The 19,142-nt window shown below is 44.8% G+C and overlaps 1 protein-coding gene across 13 annotated transcripts in view; it reads right to left on the reverse strand.

Moving 5' to 3' along the window:
* Positions 1-17,129, reverse strand: part of mapk8ip3 (mitogen-activated protein kinase 8 interacting protein 3) — a 56,392-nt gene extending 39,263 nt beyond the window's left edge. For 12 of the 13 annotated variants that reach the window (XM_052139129.1, XM_052139130.1, XM_052139126.1 and 9 more), the window contains exon 1: positions 16,171-17,122. In XM_052139129.1, the coding sequence (XP_051995089.1) occupies positions 16,171-16,470 (300 nt within the window). In that variant the 5' untranslated portion in view covers positions 16,471-17,122. Of the gene's footprint in view, positions 1-16,170 lie in introns of all 13 variants that reach the window. The other variant, XM_052139120.1, reaches the window with a different exon arrangement.
* Between the last annotated feature and the right edge of the window lie 2,013 nt (positions 17,130-19,142).

A 19,142-nucleotide genomic window follows, 5' to 3' on the forward strand; every position in this document is an offset into this window, starting at 1 on the left:
GATCAAATTGAAATTCAAACTTTTTAACACTTCTGTCCACAAATTTGAAGGCTGTTTATTGGCTCAATACAGGTAAACATAATTTTATAAGAATACGCATTACTTTACGGAGAGTTTACGACCTACTAGTTAAGTCTTGCCTCAAGAACAGGTGGTGCAACCAAATTAAGCACTGACTTAGTAACAAACTAACTAGTATTTACTAAGCTTGTAGTGTGAACTTTACGTCCCAACTTAAGTGAGACCTTATGCACAGCTAGTGCAACTCTGCCCAGCTGCTCAGTTTAGCAGTTTGAATCAGACTCACTTTCTCAGCGAATCATCCATCAGTGAACTCACAACTGGGAGTGCAGACATTTCAAAATAAGAGTCCCATGTGTATTGCGGGCTTCTTTATAATTAAAAGTCCGGTATTGTGTACCACATTTTAATTGATTGAGATTGGAGTAGCACAATAAACTGCATCTGGGATTTCATTCAATTTGCACTCTTGTAGTCTCTGTGCCTGGGGCCATCCAGTAACAGTAAAGAAAGAATAAGGCAATATTTTAAAACAATTAAAATTATATATATATTATATATATTATATATATAAACTCCAAGTTTTTTGAATGCAAGAACGTAACACATGTTTGTGTTGTGGGTTGTTTTCTTCACTGTATAAACTGTGCGTTGCTCATGGAGTGGTGTGGCGTAGTGGGCTAAAGCACTGCACTGCTAAGCAGAAGGTTGTTGGTTCAATCCCCACAGCCACCACCAGTGTGTCCTTGAGCAAGGCACTTAACTCCAGGTTCCAGATTGTCCCTTTAGTAAGGGCACTGTAAGTCGCTTTGGATAAAAAGCATCTGCCAAATGCATAAATGTAAATATCATACAGCTGAAATTTCACTTACTGCCCTCTGGAGTAAACAGGTGGTACTACAAGCTTGCATTTCTCAGGAATCTTCCTTATTATGCTGCGATTAATTGCATACATTTTTTTTAAATCGACAGCCCTAATATATATATATATAAGATCAAGCTTTTGAAAGGGGTTATGAGACAAAATTATGAAAGGGGTGTATGAGACAAAAGGGAATGAAAACTTATCGTCTCAATTATATATATTGTTTATTAAACCTTAGATGAATCTGACTTCCTTTTTCTTTGGCTTTCTATCTTGTTTCTAAACAGCAATCTAAATCGAGAAAATCTGTGATTTGGCTACTAAAACAGCCATTTGGCTCCTTAATGTTTCAGTTCTAAGGTAATTTATTTAGTCTGGAGCCCTACTTGGTACAGCAGAGAAGATCCACCAATTAGAGAACCACGGCCAACGAAACCTACAAAACATGCATCGGTGCGACTGCCCACTTACATGACACACTGTGAATTACATAATTGAGTCGGTCTCCCTTCACCCGTAAACTAGTTATATATTTGTACATATCTGAATATTATGCAATAAGCACAAAATATATTGTTTCTAAACTTATAATCGACAACCCATTATCGTTTGGTTACGTATGTAACCTCCGTTCCCCGAGGGAGGGAACGACACGTTGTGTCGGAGAAGCGACACTAGGGGTCTCTCTTGAGCGCCGATATCCACCTCTGATCTATGAAAAAAGGCCAATGAGAGTTGGCAGCCAGTATTTGCATGTCCCGCCCCCGGACATACGGGTATTTAAGCGGCACAAATACGGGAGTTCATTCAGGATTTTTCTGAGGAGCCGGAAATGGTCCAGCCACAACAGTGGCTCGGTTCAGCGACATGGCGGAGGAAAGACACAACGTGTCGTTCCCTCCCTCGGGGAACGGAGGTTACATACGTAACCAAACGTTCCCCTTCTGTCGCTCTCTCCACGTTGTGTCGGAGAAGCGACACTAGGGGACCCATTCCAATCTTGCCATGCGCTGAACCGTGTACGTGAACCGCCGATACAGAGGCGGGCAGGGATTTCATCCAGTGCCGCGCATCGTCTGTACCTGGCTGCACGTACCCTTCCCCAATGCCCCATAAGAACATCGGGATCCTTCTAGTTACCCTGGGAGGGGAACAAGGCGATGTTTGCCAACATGGGAACGGGCCAGCCTGGCTGGGCCTCTTTTCTCTCTATGTTTCTTGCATAGAGCAATCATGGCCGGGGTCCTTACACGCATATAGGGAAGGGGGTCTTACCCAGACCCTGCGGAGACCACACCTGCCCTTTTTCTTGGGGAGGAAAAGTGGTAGACACGTCACACGGCCGTCTTAGGGCTCGTGTGGAAAGTATGGTGCAGTGGTAGATCCAGCCTCGAAAGGGGGGAGTTGCTACAGCACGGCGACCGAGGCAGCTGTAACTGCCTAAGGGAGACACGGGGGTCCGCTCGTAAGGGGACAGAACCTTGGAATTACACAAAGGGGGAGTCCGAGCAGGAGGCCTTACCTGTGGAGCACCTATACCAGTACAGGGTAGCCATCAGGGTACCCGCAGTGGCTTGGGTCGGCGAGTTCCTCCACTGAACCGCGGACCAGGAGGGCTGGGGAGGAATCGACCAGGGGCCCGACTCGGACTTTACCTTGACGTCAGGAAAAGGGCGCTGGGCGCAAGCGATCCACCCGGCCGGTCGGTCTACGTGTTACCGAGTTCTACGGGCTTGGACCTGAGAAAACACGAGACGCAACCGACTCAACGCGGAGGTTGTAAAACCTCGCGAAGGTGTTGGGTGGTGCCCAACCCGCGGCTCTACAGATGTCTGCTAGGGAGGTGCCCTTGGCCAGTGCCCACGAGGACGCAACACCCCTTGTTGAGTGAGCTCGGACCCGCAAGGGTAGGGGCACGGCCTGGGTGTGATAAGCCAGTGTGATGGCGTCGACAACCCAGTGGGCGAGCCTCTGCTTGGAGATGGCATTCCCTTTCTGCCGTCCCCCAAAGCAAACAAAGAGCTGCTCAGAGCGTCTGGTGCTCTGTGTGCGGTCCAGGTAAATGCGCAGGGCGCGCACTGGACACAGCAACGAAAGGGCTGGGTCTGCCTCCTCCCGGGGCAGCGCTTGCAGGTTCACTACCTGATCTCGAAATGGTGTGGTAGGAACCTTGGGCACATAGCCCGGTCACGGTCTTAGGATCACAGACGTATCTGCTGGACCGAACTCCAGGCAAGTGTCGCTGACAGAGAACGCTTGCAGGTCCCTGACCCTCTTAATGGAGGTGAGCGCGATCAGCAGGGCCGTCTTAAGAGAGAGGGCCCTGAGTCCAACTGATTCGAGTGGCTCGAAGGGAGGTCTCTGGAGTCCTGCCAAGACTACCGAGAGATCCCAGGAGGGAACTAGGCCTGGCCGGGAGGGATTCAACCTCCGGGCGCCTCTCAGGAACCTGAGGATCAGGTCGTGCTTACCCAAAGACTTGCCGTCTACAGGATCGTGGTGGGCGGCGATAGCGGCAACATACACCTTGAGGGTGGACGGGGACAGCCTCCTGTCCAGCCTCTCCTGTAGGAACAGAAGCACTGACCTAATCGCGCATCTCTGCGGGTCTTCGGCTCGGGAAGAACACCAATCTGCGAACAAGTGCCACTTTAGGGCATAAAGGTGCCTGGTAGAGGGGCTCTGGCTTGGTTGATGGTATTCACAACGGTCGCCGGTAAGCCGGCTAGCTCTTCCGCGTCCCGTCCAGGGACCAGACGTGGAGGTTCCAGAGGTCTGGGCGCGGGTGCCAGAGCGTGCCCCGTCCCTGAGAGAGGAGGTCCTTTCTCAGGGGAATTCGCCAGGGAGGAGCTGTCGCGAGGAGCCTGAGTTCCGAGAACCAAGTCCGAGTGGGCCAGTAGGGGGCCACCAACGTGACTTGCTCCTCGTCCTCCCTGACCTTGCACAGCACCGGTGCAAGAAGGCTCACTGGGGGAAATGCGTACTTGCGCAGCCCCAAGGGCCAGCTGTGTGCCAGCGCGTCTGTCCCGAGGGGAGCCTCTGTTAGGGCGTACCAGAGCGGGCAGTGGGAGGTTTCCTGGGTGGCGAACAGGTCTACCTGGGCCTTGCCAAACCGTTCCCAAATCAGCTGGACCGACTGGGGGTGAAGCCTTCACTCCCAGCCGGGCAGGCGTTGTCGTGATAGCACGTCCGCTACGACGTTGAGCTTGCCGGGGATGTGAGTGTCACGCAGCGACTTGAGTCGGCGGGCGAGTTGTGACATGTGGCGGGAGCGTACGCTGCCTTGGCGACTTATGTACGCCACCACCGTGTTGCTGTCCGATCTCACGAGGACATGTTTGTCCCGAACTAACGGGAGGAACTTCCTGAGAGCAAGAAGGACGGTCAGCAACTCCAGGCAATTGATGTGCCAACGCAGCGGGGCCCCTTTCCAACGGCCCGCTGCTGCGTGCCCGCTGCACACGGCACCCCACCCGGACCAGGAGGTGTCGGTTGTGACCACGACGAGTCGGGACACCTGCTGCAGGGGCACTCCTGCCCGTAAAAAGCAGAGGTCTGTCCAGGGTCGGAGTGTTTTGAGGCAGGCGGGGGTGATCCTTACCCGATGCGTGCCGCGGTGCCATGCTTGTCTCGGGACTCGAGTCTGGAGCCAGTGCTGGAGTGGTCTCATATGCATCAACCCCAGCGGCGCGACCGCCGCGGAGGACGCCATATGCCCCAGGAGCCTCTGGAAACGTTTTAGAGGGACCACTGTGCCTGGCTTGAAGGAAGCGAAGCAGTCCAGCACCGACTGAGCACGCTCGCTCGTGAGACGTGCTGTCATTGAGACTGAGTCTAACTCCAACCCGAGAAAAGAGATGCTCTGAACCGGAGTGAGCTTGCTCTTTTCCCAGTTGACCTGAAGCCCCAAGCGGCTGAGGTGCCGGAGCACCTGGTCTCTGTGTGTGCATAGTAATTCTCGAGAGTGTGCTAGGATGAGCCAGTCGTTGAGGTAGTTGAGAATGCGGATGCCGGCTACTCGTAGCGGGGCAAGGGCCGCCTCTGCGACTTTCGTGAAGACGTGAGGGGACAGAGACAGGCCGAAGGGGAGGACTTTGTACTGAAACGCCTGGCCGTCGAACGCGAACCGTAAGAAGGGTCGGTGTCGTGGCAGAATTGAGACGTGGAAGTACGCATCCTTCAGGTCCACCGCTGCGAACCAATCTAGATGCTGAATGCCAGCCAGAATATTTCTCTGCGTAAGCATTTTGAACGGGAGTTTTAACAAGGCCCGATTGAAAACTCGCAAGTCCAGGATTGGTCGTAAGCCGCCGCCTTTCTTGGGTACAATGAAGTAAGGGCTGTAGAAACCCTTCCTCATGTCGGTTGGAGGGACGGGCTCTACCGCGCCCTTGGCTAAGAGGGTCGCGATTTCCGTGCGCAGGGAACTGCCGTGCTCGCCGTGTACTGCGGAAAGCGGACGCCCCTGAAGGGGGCGGAGCCGGGCAAACTGAATTGGCGTAATCGAAGTCGAATGGTCCGGTGCAGCCAGCGTGATGCGTTGGGAAGCGAAAGCCGCGCTTCCCAGCTCTGCACTAGGGGCACCAAAGGGACGAGTATTTTGGACGTACCCGGCGGGGCCTCGCAGCGGGGCGGAACAGGTAATGCAGCTTCGGGCGGCTTCATTGCGGCCTGAGGTGCTGAGAATAGACTCAAAGCACTTACCTTGCTCCGCGCGCCTGGCAGGGGGCGGGTTCTTGACTGAGGAGGAGGTCTGATGTTGGCGTCCTCTGGACTCGTCTGAACCGGCCGACTGGGGGACAGTCGTGGGCAGGCGGAAGGTGGGATCGCCGCGTCCGGTGTACCGGGACTGTTGTGATCTGAAAGCACATTGCCGTGAAAACGGCATTTGCGGGCCAGGTGACCCAGAGGCAAAGGAAATAGCTGTTTTATTGAGAACGTGGGTACCACAGCCCCCGTCAGGGGGTGTGGCAAATTAAAAAACAAAGGATTCTCCTCCCGGCTCTCCACCGGGGACGGAGCGGTCTTACCACCTCCGGAGCTAACGTCTTCGGCTCTGGGTCGGCTGTCTCAGGAACGCTTGGGAGCCTTCCGGGTCCTGGAGGGGTTCGTGAGACAGGGGCGTGCGCCGCCTGCGGAGTGCTCGACGCTGGGGCTGAGAGCTGGGTCCGGGTTGAGGCGGAGCAGGAGCTGGTTTCCTCGCAGGGGGACGCCTCGGCGGGCAGACGGGCAGGGCCCGTGGGCGGCAGGTCTGCGGCGGGGCATGATGTGCGAAATGGCCTCCGTCTGCTTCTTCACCGCGGAGAACTGTTGGGCGAAGTCCTCGACGGTGTCACCGAAAAGGCCAATCTGGGAGACAGGTGCATCCAGGAAGTGATTTTTGTCAGCCTCACGCATCTCGACCAGGCTGAGCCAAAGATGGCGTTCCTGGACCACTAGGGTGGCCATCGTCTGTCCGAGTGCCTGCGCTGTGGCCTTCGTCGCTCTCAGGGCGAGGTCGGTCGCTGAGCGCAGTTCCTGCAGCACATCAGGATCAGGTCCACCCCCGTGCATGTTTCTGAGAGCTTTGGCCTGGTGGACTTGCAGGAGGGCCATCGCATGCAGGGCGGAGGCAGCGAGTCCAGCCGTAGTGTAGGCCTTCGCGTTAAGCGAGGATGTTGTCCTACAGGGCTTGGATGGGAGTACGGGCGACCCCGCCAGGAGGTAGGGCTACCGGGGCACAGATGGTGCGCAACTGCCCTATCAACCTGGGGAATCGCGTCGTACCCGTGGCGCTCTCGCCGTCGAGGGTGGAGAGAGTGGAGCGGGTGGCACCTAGACGAGCCGGAGAGTGGGGCTCTCCACGTAGACGTCAGCTCATCATGCACCTCCGGGAAGAAAGGGACCGGGGATGCGAGGCCGCTGAACGGCGCCGCAGTCCCCAGGAACCAATCATCCAACCGAGAAGGCTGTGGGGAGGATGGAGGGTTCCAGTCCAACCCCATGCACAAGGCGGCCCGGGCAAGCATGTCGGACATCTGAGCTGTCGGCCTCAGCCTGGGCCTGCTGGCCCGAGGCGGCAGTCCAGGGAGTCCTCGGCATCAGACACCGCGACTCTCCGATGCAGCGGCGAGCTCATCTGCTTCGGACTCGGGAGGATAGACAGCTGGGCCGTGAGGCAAGCCGCTATCGCCGCTGAGCGTGGACGGAGACCAGCGAGCGTGTCGGGAACGGGAGGTTCGAGGGGGTTACCCGGCGAAACTGCACCCGCTGCCGCCTCAAATCGCCCTCAGCGCCAACCGCACCGTCCTTAATCCCGTGGGAAGAAAGAGCAATGCGGGGTGCAGCTGGGGTGGCTTGCTTTCTGTTGAAAGCAAGCCGCGACCGCAACGTGGTCATGGTCATGTTCTCGCAGTGAGAACATGAACCATCCACAAACGCCGCCTCGGTGAGATCGCGGCCCAAACACACAAGACAGCGCCTGTGGCCGTCTGAAGCGGAGAGCACTCTACCGCATCCAGGAACGACACAGGGGCGGAAAGGCATCTTGAAAAAGACGCGTCCTTAAAAGGACGTTCAACGCTGCTGTGTTTGCTCTTTTAGAGAAAATTACTCTTTTAGTAAAAACTCTTTTAATACACAGTGTGTGTGTGTACGTGTCTGCGCTGTCGAAGTGCTCAGGGGCAACAATGCACGCCGTGCACTGAGAAGGAGAAAGCCGCTGTTGTGCGCCGTCAAGATCCTACAGCATGCAGATCGTCAGAGGAAAACAGGAACATTTAAGTGGCGTGTAACTCGCAGCAAACTGCAGACAGACCATCGGCTCCGAAGAAATTTTCTGAATGAACTCCCGTATTTGCGCCGCTTAAATACCCGTATGTCCGGGGGCGGGACATGCAAATACTGGCTGCCAACTCTCATTGGCCTTTTTTCATAGATCAGAGGTGGATATCGGCGCTCAAGAGAGACCCCTAGTGTCGCTTCTCCGACACAACGTGGAGAGAGCGACAGAAGGGGAACAATAGTTTTATATATTCAAATACATCATTCACAAAGCTTCATGGGATTGTAGTTTGTGCCCTCATGAAAGACAGCAAGCGCACACAGCCTTGTACCTTTGTCTTTATGTCTGATTTTCAAATATTTTTTGCCTCAAAACAAAGTTTAATGATGTTGCGATTCTCCTCAGAGCTGGTTGGTTTGGTTCATGGCTTAAAACTCTTTTCTGAAGGATTTTATTAAAAGGCTATGGAAAAAATTAATGGAAAAAATACTTCTGGAACCTATACAGATTAAAAAGTGGGCCGGCACTGTTGAGATCTATTGAATTGCGTGTAGCGTGTTTCTTACTGAAACAGTTCCGCAGTGCAAATTACAAATTTTCTGACTAGTGCATCACTTAGTTCACATTCACCTGTTCATTTGCTTCAGTGTGCAGATGTAAGTTATAATATTACATATACTGTATGTTGTGGATATAATCTCATGTATAAATAGGATGGGTTTCAAAGAGGTATTTACCACATTTTGAAGCCGTTCATTTCACCGGTGTTCAGAGCGTTCAACTCATGCAGCTCAAATGGAGAAATCCCCAACATACTGGATTATTGGATTAGATGAATCCATATCTAATATCTTCTTCTATATATAGATTCTCCAGATGTTTCTTCTTCTGTTTATTTCTTGCACTGTTAATATCTTGCAGTGTCATTTTTGTCTTGTAATTTTTTCGTCAGCAGTATGCTTTAATAAAATAGTTTTATTATCGCCATGATGCCCCTCGTCAACTAATGTTTTCATCATTGATTTTGTTGACGAGTTTAGCACTGGCTATAGTCTTAGTCTGTCTATCCAAGTATACATGACACAATACTTAATTGAATATTTCAGCTGTTAAATACACATTGTTCGTCACTTCTGTCTTTCGAAGCATGCGCCAAACACTGAGGCAAGATATGATCTAATTTAACTGTATTCATGCTAGATGAAGCCAAGCTAAAATCCCATTATCTAGGTCTGTTAGTCTGACTTTGCAAAAATTGGACAGATATAATTTTGACTTAAGTGTCATAGGCCAAATGAAATCGAACTTTTAAAAGGCATGTAAAGGTTTTGTTATGCTGGGCAGGTACTCAAAGGCAGGATCCTCAGAAAAATCCATAGCAATTTCAGGCGAAGCAAACTACTAATGGCTGACATGTGGTTGTTTCTGCATATTAAGCTGGGATATTTTGACAGAAAATAATTACACACATCACCTTTAAATCACGTGACAAGTTGGGCCAAACCAAAGTGCACCTGTCTTGCCCAAATCTTATGCCTCGTGCATGTCATAAAAGATCTAGGGTATATTTATTATGCTGTTGTACTGTTTTCAGTCATCCTAAAGGCATACTATGGCTAAAATTACTTTTGTTTGCACTTAGGGCCTTCAAGTTCCATTTTAATGGTGTTCAATTTGAGAGTCACCAGGCAATGTGATTTATCTCATGAGGACTGATAACTTTTGTATTATATCAAGTCGTTTTATATACACAATGTCTGTTATAATACAGTGAGGTCTGAATGAAAGGAAGCAAGAGTGAAACGGAGAGGATTGATGTCTTCACTGTGTCCATTATAGTCTTCTGCCATAATCCCTCAGGACACGAAATTGGAGAATGCTGTTTACTCCCTCTCTCCATCCCTTAAAGTCTCTCTCCCTCGCTCTGTGCTTTCTGTCTGTCTCATAATATAAGATTTAGGTTACAGCATCACCCAGCCTCCTTCTATGAGAAAATTGATTACCCATAAACACCCGCCCTGCCCATCCTCCCCCCACATTTGTCTTCGGTACCCCAAACAAACTTAGGATACCTGTAGACCCATCTTCACCGTGAAATCATAAACATTATGCAGCAATGTGAAATTGTCTTTTTCACATTTTTTGTGTTGTGCTAACATGAAATGTCTCAAATGAAAACCTAACATATAACACTGATTTGTTATAAAATAGCTATTTTAAACCATTACTTATTTCTTTCAACATTAGAAACAAGCCTGTAGACATGCAAAATTCCCTCACATTACCCTTGGACTTTTGAGTTTCATTAAAGAGTTTAGTCTGAAATGTACATTGTTTACAGTATTGGCATGTTATTTCCAAGAATTATTTATACAAATTTTAAGCATGTGCCTAAATACTTTTAGCTTGGAATAAAAAAAGTTTGAAAAAAGGTTACTTGCAAGTTGTAAATTCTGTTTCTTTAGAATAGAATAGAATATATATTTAAGCAATATCACATGAGCAAGAGTGCGATATGGCCCTACATCAGCACTGCTGTGATTCAACAGCAGGCCAAGTTCTGTAGGCTGTAGTGCCATATAGCATGATTGTGAGTGTGATATTGCTTATATACAACAGTTCAATGAACAAGTAATTTAAAACAATTGGGAAAAACTGAGTACAGTCATAAAAACGGATTTGTGCATGGAACTACTTTCTTATGCGACGGATTAGAATCTGACGTTGCTGGTTCAAACCAAATGATGCATCCAAACCTCCGTTAGTAATTCAAAATGTCACTTTAGAACTAGTATCAAGGCTTGGGCTGTTTCTAACAAGTTATTGGATAAACGAGGATGTATGTGCAGTGTTTCCCACAGGATTTTGTGATACTATGGGAGGTGGACCTCCGATCCTCTAGGGGGGTCCGGGGCATGCTCCCCCGTAGGAACATTTTATCTATTTAAAGTTAAACACTTCCATCTGGTGCACTTTAAGAGCAAAATTCAGAGGCTAGTGTTGTGCTCTTTTAAACAATTCTTACCCAAATACATGATGCTCTTCACCCCCAGCCAGGGTTTAATTGACAGTTCACAGTGCCAAGGCCTGCCTCGCCGGAAGTGATTTGCTAAAATAAGCTGGATTGACACTACACAACCCACAATTTTCACTCAGAGCTAGAATCTGTGGTGCTAACTAATCTCTCACAGGGCCTCATTTAACTTAGACACCATGTTTATATAGAATGTTTTTTTCTTCTATGATGATTAATTGTCTGTTTTATGTGTTTCACGAATATGATGATTAATTACCATACAAACTCACTATGCGTGCTTCATGCACACAACCACACCAAAGTAATTTATACAAATTTAGCTTGGGTCACAAAATAAAGGTATATGATTTCCTTTTCAGGCTTCAAAAACACATAACAATCAAATATAAAAGTGTACAATTTAAAATAATATTTTAATTATAAAATTATGTCTAAATAACTAAAATATATCTCTTATTTGTCTGATTTACTTTTGATCCATTGGACTTTTAATGTTTTGTTTTCTTTTGTAACACAGCCAACGTGTATAGCTATTATATTATATTATGCAATAGTAAAATATTTCTGCCATAAATTCTTCACTTTCACACATTATTTTAAGGCTCTCTGATTAACTCACAAGCCCTTATTTCTCATGAATTTCTCTTTGAGATTCTGTTTCTTATATTTTATCATCTCCACAGAAATAAAGCAGGGCATCTCCTCTGTCTCACTGCTACACTTTAACCTTGCATGAATAAACCCACAATGACCATGAGCATTTGCTATTACATAAACGTTAATTGAAACTGGAGCGCTTTGCGTTCACAAAATTAATACGTTTATACCTTGTTTATATTTGCGTGAGTTTGGCGCAAAACACAACCTTTTATTTTATGTTACTATGAGACTGAGAAGTGTGTGTGTGTGTGAGAGAGAGAGAGAGTGAGAGACGGAACATGTGTGATCACCTGTTGCTACACCCAAGCAGAGATGCTGTCAGCTTTCTGAAGATCAGATTTCAAAGTGGAAAAGTAACCATCCAAGCGGGAGTATTTCTCTCTATTTCACAGTAACCGGTGCGCAAGAGTTTTACACTATAGAAACTGCAGTCTCCTCCACTATTTTAAACAGCACGTCCTCTCCAATTTGGAAAGTCTGGTAAAATGTAAGCACCTTTTTTGTAATTAATCAGTCTGCTGTGTCTCTCAGTTGTGATGAGCCTTAATTTTGAAGATGTTAAAGCCGTTTAAAGCTATTTCCTAGTTTAAGTAGTGTAGTATTAATACAAGCGATCACAGAGTGCTGTTGAATATAAAAACTGAGTGACGCTGACCCACTTCACGTCACCAACTGGCTCATATTACACACCAAAAATTATTTTGCTGCCAAAATATGTAATGTCACAAAATTAAAAATTAAGAGACAGATGGCTCTTAACACATCTGCACTTTTCTTACACTTTAGTTTAGAACGGCATGAACACAAGCGGAATGATACACACAGTGAAGCAACTGAGTGCTGATGGTGTCAGACCATCAGTACTCATGGAATGTCTCTCGTCCAATCAGATTGCCTATATATATATATATATATATATATATATATATATATATATATATATATATATATATATATATATATATATATATATATATATATATATATATGACATAATTCATAATGTGGGACAATTAAATGTAAACAAGCCCAAAACTTCTTATTTTGACATGATGGGGTTAAAATCATTAAAAAGTTACCAAAGATTTTTATAGCCTATATATATTCACCAGTTGAAGAGTTTGTATATATATATATATATATATATATATATATATATATATATATATATATATATATATATATATATATATATATATATATTTCACTAGATGAGACTTCATGAGGAATAAGGTTTACTATTATTCACAAGATATGAAGTTGGAGATACAATGTATGTGCTGATAGGGCATGTTTCCATATAGTCGCATTTTTCTTTGTATGTCCTTGCTTAAATTTAGATTACTTGATTACATAGCCAGCCACTGACGATCATGGACGGGGAAAAAAAACATTGGCAACTAGTTCCACAAAGCAACTATTGCCACATATTAATTGGTAAAACTGATATATCACTCTACCTCTAATATATAGAGGTAGAAAAAAAGACAACATTTAAAATTTTTTGACAAATTAAATGGTACAGTATAACATAGAAAATCAGCTGATCTGTCTCCTCAAAAACACAGACTTTTATGGGCCAATGCTTTCCATCACTTTCTCTCAGCATTAAAACACAAACAATACCAAACCAACAGACACATGTGCGGATCATGGCAGCTAATCCCAGCATTAATTTATGGCCAGCAAATACTTTGGCCGGCTTTCATACTGAAATTCCAGGAGGAAAAAGAAGTAATCAAGAGAGGTAGGCTATGAGGAGCATCTCTGCAGTTACAATGACTAACAATAAACCTGAAAGAGCCTCTATTTTCTATATTTCTATTTCCTGTATCCAGTTGAAATAAACAAAACTTACTGCACTCTGTCTCTTCAAGTTAACTTTGTTTGGTTTTTAAAATGGTTTTCACCCTTTCCATTTAAAATTAACACACTAAATTTGTACAATTACAACAGTAACTTACACCTAAAGAGGAAACACACTAACCTTTTGATTGCAGTCTACTTATGTACAACTGTTTGAACTCTTATACAATGCTAAACACAACAAGAATCACAATAGTGTTGATGTAGTTACAATGTTTGGAGAAAGTTTTGGCAATGCTAGCATGCAGTGATTGGTGAAGGGTCTTAAACATTGATACACTGATAGGCCAGTCTGATTAATCTGTCGATATTTGGCATTTTTGAGATTATTTTGAGATAGCATGCTGATTGGCTGATTAATATTAGTGGTGATTTTGCATATTATCACTTTTAAAATCTAGCAACGGACTTGTCAATGGATAGAGTTAGTGTATTGACTCTCTCTGTATTCAAATACTTTTTAGTCAATTTTAGGTACATTTTGTAAAAAATGTACATTCATTACATTTCAGATTTTAATTTGGTGTCAAATCTGCTGTACACATGATTTGTTATCATTAAATTGTATTATCTATATATCTGCAGTATATTGACCCTATCGATCTGCCCCAGCCATTTAAAAAAACCTGTATTGGTCAACCACTAGTCTTAAATTAGTCTTATCTATTAGCTGCTGCCTGTTCATAGCTGTTAGATATCAAATATGGCCAAAAATGTCAGGTTTCTCTTTCTGTATTACTCTGCGATGAGGAGGAGGGTGTGGCCGGTCCACGAGGATGCATGCCGGTGTTGAGTTGCCCAATCAGTGAGAGAGAGATAAAGGAGGAGCCGGGGGTGCAGGAGAGTGTGCGTGTGCGTAACGACGTCTGTTGTTACGTTTCAGTTCAGCGTTTGTGTTGATTAAAGTCTTGTTAATTGTTAATCCAGTTCCCTTTTTCTCCTTTCGCGAACCTTGTTACACTGGTGCCGAAACTGGGAAGGGAGGAAGAGCACGCTGTCAGGAGTCCTCGAAGCTGCTGTCCGTCAGGAGGCAGAGGAGCCGTTACCATCCGCCGCCATTGGATGGAGGATCCGTTACCATCCGCCAGGGGATGGAGGAACCGTTGCCATCCGGCAGGAAGTGGAGGACCCATTGCCATCTGCTGGGAGGCGACGGAAATGCTGCCAGCTGCCAGATGGAGGAGGAGCAGCTGAGGACCGGGTGGGCAGCATGCCCCTGCGAACCAGAGTTTTTTTTTCTTTGCTTTTCTCTCTCTCTCACCCCTCTCTTTCTCTTTCACATAGCAGTTTCTAAATGTATAAGAGTGCACATTGCAGGACTGAATTAATTTCATGCCCATTTTATAAAAACGTGACTATATTGAGGGAAGTTTCTTACTTCGCTGTTACTGCACTGAAAACCCTACTAAGTTGACTCTTCTCAGTTGGTTGAGTAAACTTGTTCCATCAAGTGAATTGAGTAATAGAATCTCCAAAACGTGTTTAATTAAGTTCACTTAACTTGGTGATCATATGAACGAACTTAACTATATTTAAGTTAAGGTGCAAGTAGACTTAACTGAGATATGCTATTGAACTATTGTTGTTTATACTTCATTTTAATTAAATGGACTCAATTTTAGGTCATACAATAACACAGCATAAATACAGAAGATTATAACTGATTCTAGGTCTATAGTTAAATAAACTTACTTCTCCACAGAAATGCATAGACACCTGTACCGTATTTGCACATGCACAATAGCAACTGACATAATGTTAACAGGGTCCATCTTCCCCAAAAGGGAACACAGATCACCCTATGGTGACATCACATGAAACATCTATTTGCAACATAACAACATAGATAATACTACAAACGAGCTGAAACCTCTACAAATTCTTAATAACAACTATTTATATGCTCCCTTTGACAAAAAAAATAATAATTACATAATTCAAGCGCAAAGTATTATGGGTATTCCCCATTGTCTCAATCTTGTACTCAATAATTTGAATTATTAACGCTTAAAGGAATAGTTCACCCAAAAATGAAAATTCTCTCAACATTTTCTCTCCCTCATACCAACTCAGGTGTGTATGACTTTCCTTCTTCTGCAGATCACAAAAAAAAAAAAATTTAGATGAAAATTCAGCTCTGTAGGTCCATACAAGACAAGTGAATGGTTACCAGAACCTCTCCATAAAAAAATCTAAAATTTTACTTTAACTTTTACCTTCTTCTTCTTTTGTTTTTGGCAATTCACATTTTTTGTGCATATCTCCAACTTCTGGGCAGGGAGAAGAATTTATAGTAAAAAAAGGACTTAAATATTGATATGTTTCTCACCCACAACTATCATATCGCTTCTAAAGATATAGATTTAACTGCTGGATTCATATGGATTAATTTTATGCTGCCTTTATGTGTGTTTTGGTGCTTCAAAGTTCTGGCCACAATTCACTTGCATTGTATAGACCTAAAGATCTTTATTTGTGTTCTGTAGAAGAAGACAAAATCATACACATCTGGGATGGCAGGAGGGTGAAGTAAATGACAAGAGAATTTTCATTTTTGGGTGAACTATCCCTTTAAAATCTTTAGTCTACGAACTTTTAAGAAAAATAAGTTAGATGAGCAAAGATATTTGAAAGCAGACTGGCACAATCATGGCATTATTCATTCAGAAAGACCAGTCATGACTGTTTACAAAATGAGATGATGTCATTCAAAGCAAGACGGTAGCGTTTAATACTGGTGTGTGTAGAGAGAGAGATTAGAGAGCCAGTGTAAATGTTTACAGGGCTCTTGTTAAACGTTTACAGAACCCAGTTACGTTTAAATAGTGTAATAAAACTCTCCTGGTTGAATAGGACAGATATAAAGCGAAGATGAGGGATTGGGAGATGCGGTCATAATATCATTATCATCATATGACCAAATAGACAAACAGAGCAGCGGGCCAGCGGCAATCTCACCTCCTCTGCCTGTTTGCGCAGGGATTTCTCCCGTTCATACTGTGTGATGAGCTGCTCGTTGTCCTCCTTGAGAAGTTCCAGTTCCACCTCGTGCTCCTGGTTCTCCGTCAGCACCGAGTCGAGGTTCTCCAGAACGTTCACCACCAGCGGCATCAGCTCCTTCACCACCTCCTCATCGTAGCTCTTGATGAGGCGCTCGAACTCCCGGTAAATGCTGCTGGCCAGGCCCGACACCCGCTCTGACATGACAGAAACGGACCCATAATCGTCCTGATACACCACCTCATCCAGCTCCATCATCTTGGCGGCGCTTGATCGACGCTCGTTATTTGAAAAAGGCTAAATGATGCGATGACACGACTCGCGGTGTTTTCTCACCCAAAGGCAAAGGTTTCCACGAATTAATGAGAATGTCATCAGGTGTACATGGCGCTACTTCACTCCATGGCCCGATGCCACCAGCATCAGCCGGATTTGGGGTTGAAAAACCGTTGAAATTTGGTTCAATGTGTTCAACACACACTGAGCGCTCGCGAGGGGACGAGCCCTCTTCCCCCGCCCGTGCTCGTGCGCCACAGTGTCGGCAACACAAACAGACGCGCCTCGCTGATTCCCCGCTGAATCAGTTGACGGGAAAAGCTGATCTCGGTTCCGTTGCTCTCATCGCTGCGCTCGAGCGGAATCCATTACATCCCATCACGCACAACGTTGCACCTGCCTCTCAACAGCCGCAGTCCGCGAGCCCAGCCTTTACAGAAAAAACAACGAAGAAAATGGAAAATAAATAAATAAATATGGAAATAAATAGCTACCGTACTCTTTGCCAATGGACGATCGCTGTCATTGAAAATCGGCAATTACTTTTTTGAGCATTATGGCAGATTGATCATTTTTGCCGTTGAATACAGTGGATGACAGAGCATGGGATTTCGTGATGCTGTTTCCGTTGCTGCTCGAGCGGTGGTGACTCGCGCAGGCTGACGGAGGGGCCAGCTGACGTCACAACGCCCGCACGTCTCATCGCGCTGTCCTTATGGAGTTAATTTTGTGCCATAATTAAACAAACAAATGCAGCATTTTGCAAACAAACTCAATCTGCTTTGCAAAGGAAAAACCGACTCGCAAACAAACAGAAAGCAATGTGCAAATACAAAGGTCAATTGGAGTGAAAATGAGCAGAGGAGTAACAAATATGTATAGTGTTTTACAAATATAAATCAACGAGCCAAGCGGGAGAGGGCGGGGCAGGGGCATGATCGGCTCGGAATGCATTTTCAATGTGCACATTGAATTTTGCTACATTCATTGCGGGACATTTAATGAAAAAGCAATCGCCAGTGTCTTGACTGTGAGTGTAAATGCAATTAAGAAAAATAACATTTGAATGATAATTTTGCCACAGTTTTTGCTTGAACATGTTACACATATCTAATCATTTCTGTAATACATTTTCATTTTAATTTTGCAACTTATAAAGCGTTTCAATAATGCATATTAAAACGAGTGTATGAAATGGCAAATGTAAATTATGTAATTTCATTTTCATTTTCATTTTGCACCAAACGTTGCTAGAATGGTAATGTAAAATGTAAATTTAAATACAGAATGCATTGCCATTTTACATATTGCATTGTCATTTTGCATATTAAATGTCAAATTGAATATTGCTACCCATATGCTTCCATACCGGAGACTAACTCTAAATTAATCGCGATAGCTCATCTACTGTTTTGGAAGAGGATCTACTGCATTTGTGAGAAAATCTGCCTGGACGCATTTGTGAGAAAATCTGCCTGGATGCATTTGTGAGAAAATCTGCCTGGATGCATTTGTGAGAAAATCGAGCCGAGGGATCTCATAAAAAGCCATCTGCACAGTCGTAACAGACAGGTATGCATTTGTATGCAATAGGTTTGGTATTTGTTTAAAGGTTACAAGCAATTTGTAGGATGGTTTGTATTTATTTGTAAAATATGATCTTGGCTCGTTGATTTATATTTGTAAAACACTATACATATTTGTTACTCCTCTGCTCATTTTCACTCCAATTGACCTTTGTATTTGCACATTGCTTTCTGTTTGTTTGCGAGTCGAGTTTTCCTTTGCAAAGCAGATCGCATTTGTTTGCGAGTCGGTTTTTCCTTTGCAAAGCAGATTGAGTTTGTTTGCAAAATGCTGCATTTGTTTGTTTAATTATGGCACAAAATTAACTCCATATGTCCTCCTCGCTCATGGCCTGCATATAGGCGACTTCTTATGAAATCGAAGAACGAACGGCTGTTACGTCTTTTAGAACATGTTCTACATGGTTCAAATAGACAACGTGTTCATAGCATTGTTACATATGATTTTGACTGTTTATTTTAATAGATATAACAAATCTAAAATGTGTGCATTATTGCTGACATCTAGATGAACACTGGAGTTGGTTGTACTTTAAGTCATTCTCTTTAAATGCTATTGGGCTTCAAATTATGGTATATTTTGTGTATGAGCCTATACAGTAGGGATGTACAGCAATGTTTATTCGACAGTTAATTTGAATAAATATAAAAAAATATATAAAATGTGTGCATTATTGCTGACACATAGGCTTGCTGAAAACGTTGGAGTTGGTTTTGTGACTGTAGGTGATATACTTCAAATGCTAATGAAGTTAGAAATGTGTTCACCAACGTCGTATGCAACTTTATAGACAGTCCCTAAATTTGCGTCAAGCCGACTTTATGGCACTCAAAGGGCTTCGATACGAGCACCAGAAACGACGGGAATTATGGCGTTTAGAGTATTTTAAAGTTTTATCTAAGGCCCTGAACCTCCTTTTAACCACTGTTTTCATTATTTAGCCTATTACGTTGTCTTCATGGGTAAAACAATGAACGTAAACAATATCTAATTAATGCGAATTCATACATTAATTAGATATTGTTTACGTTCATTGTTTTACCCATGAAGACAACGGGATAGGCTAA

This window comes from Xyrauchen texanus, chromosome 12, assembly GCF_025860055.1.
Source record: "Xyrauchen texanus isolate HMW12.3.18 chromosome 12, RBS_HiC_50CHRs, whole genome shotgun sequence".
NCBI lineage: Eukaryota > Metazoa > Chordata > Actinopteri > Cypriniformes > Catostomidae > Xyrauchen > Xyrauchen texanus.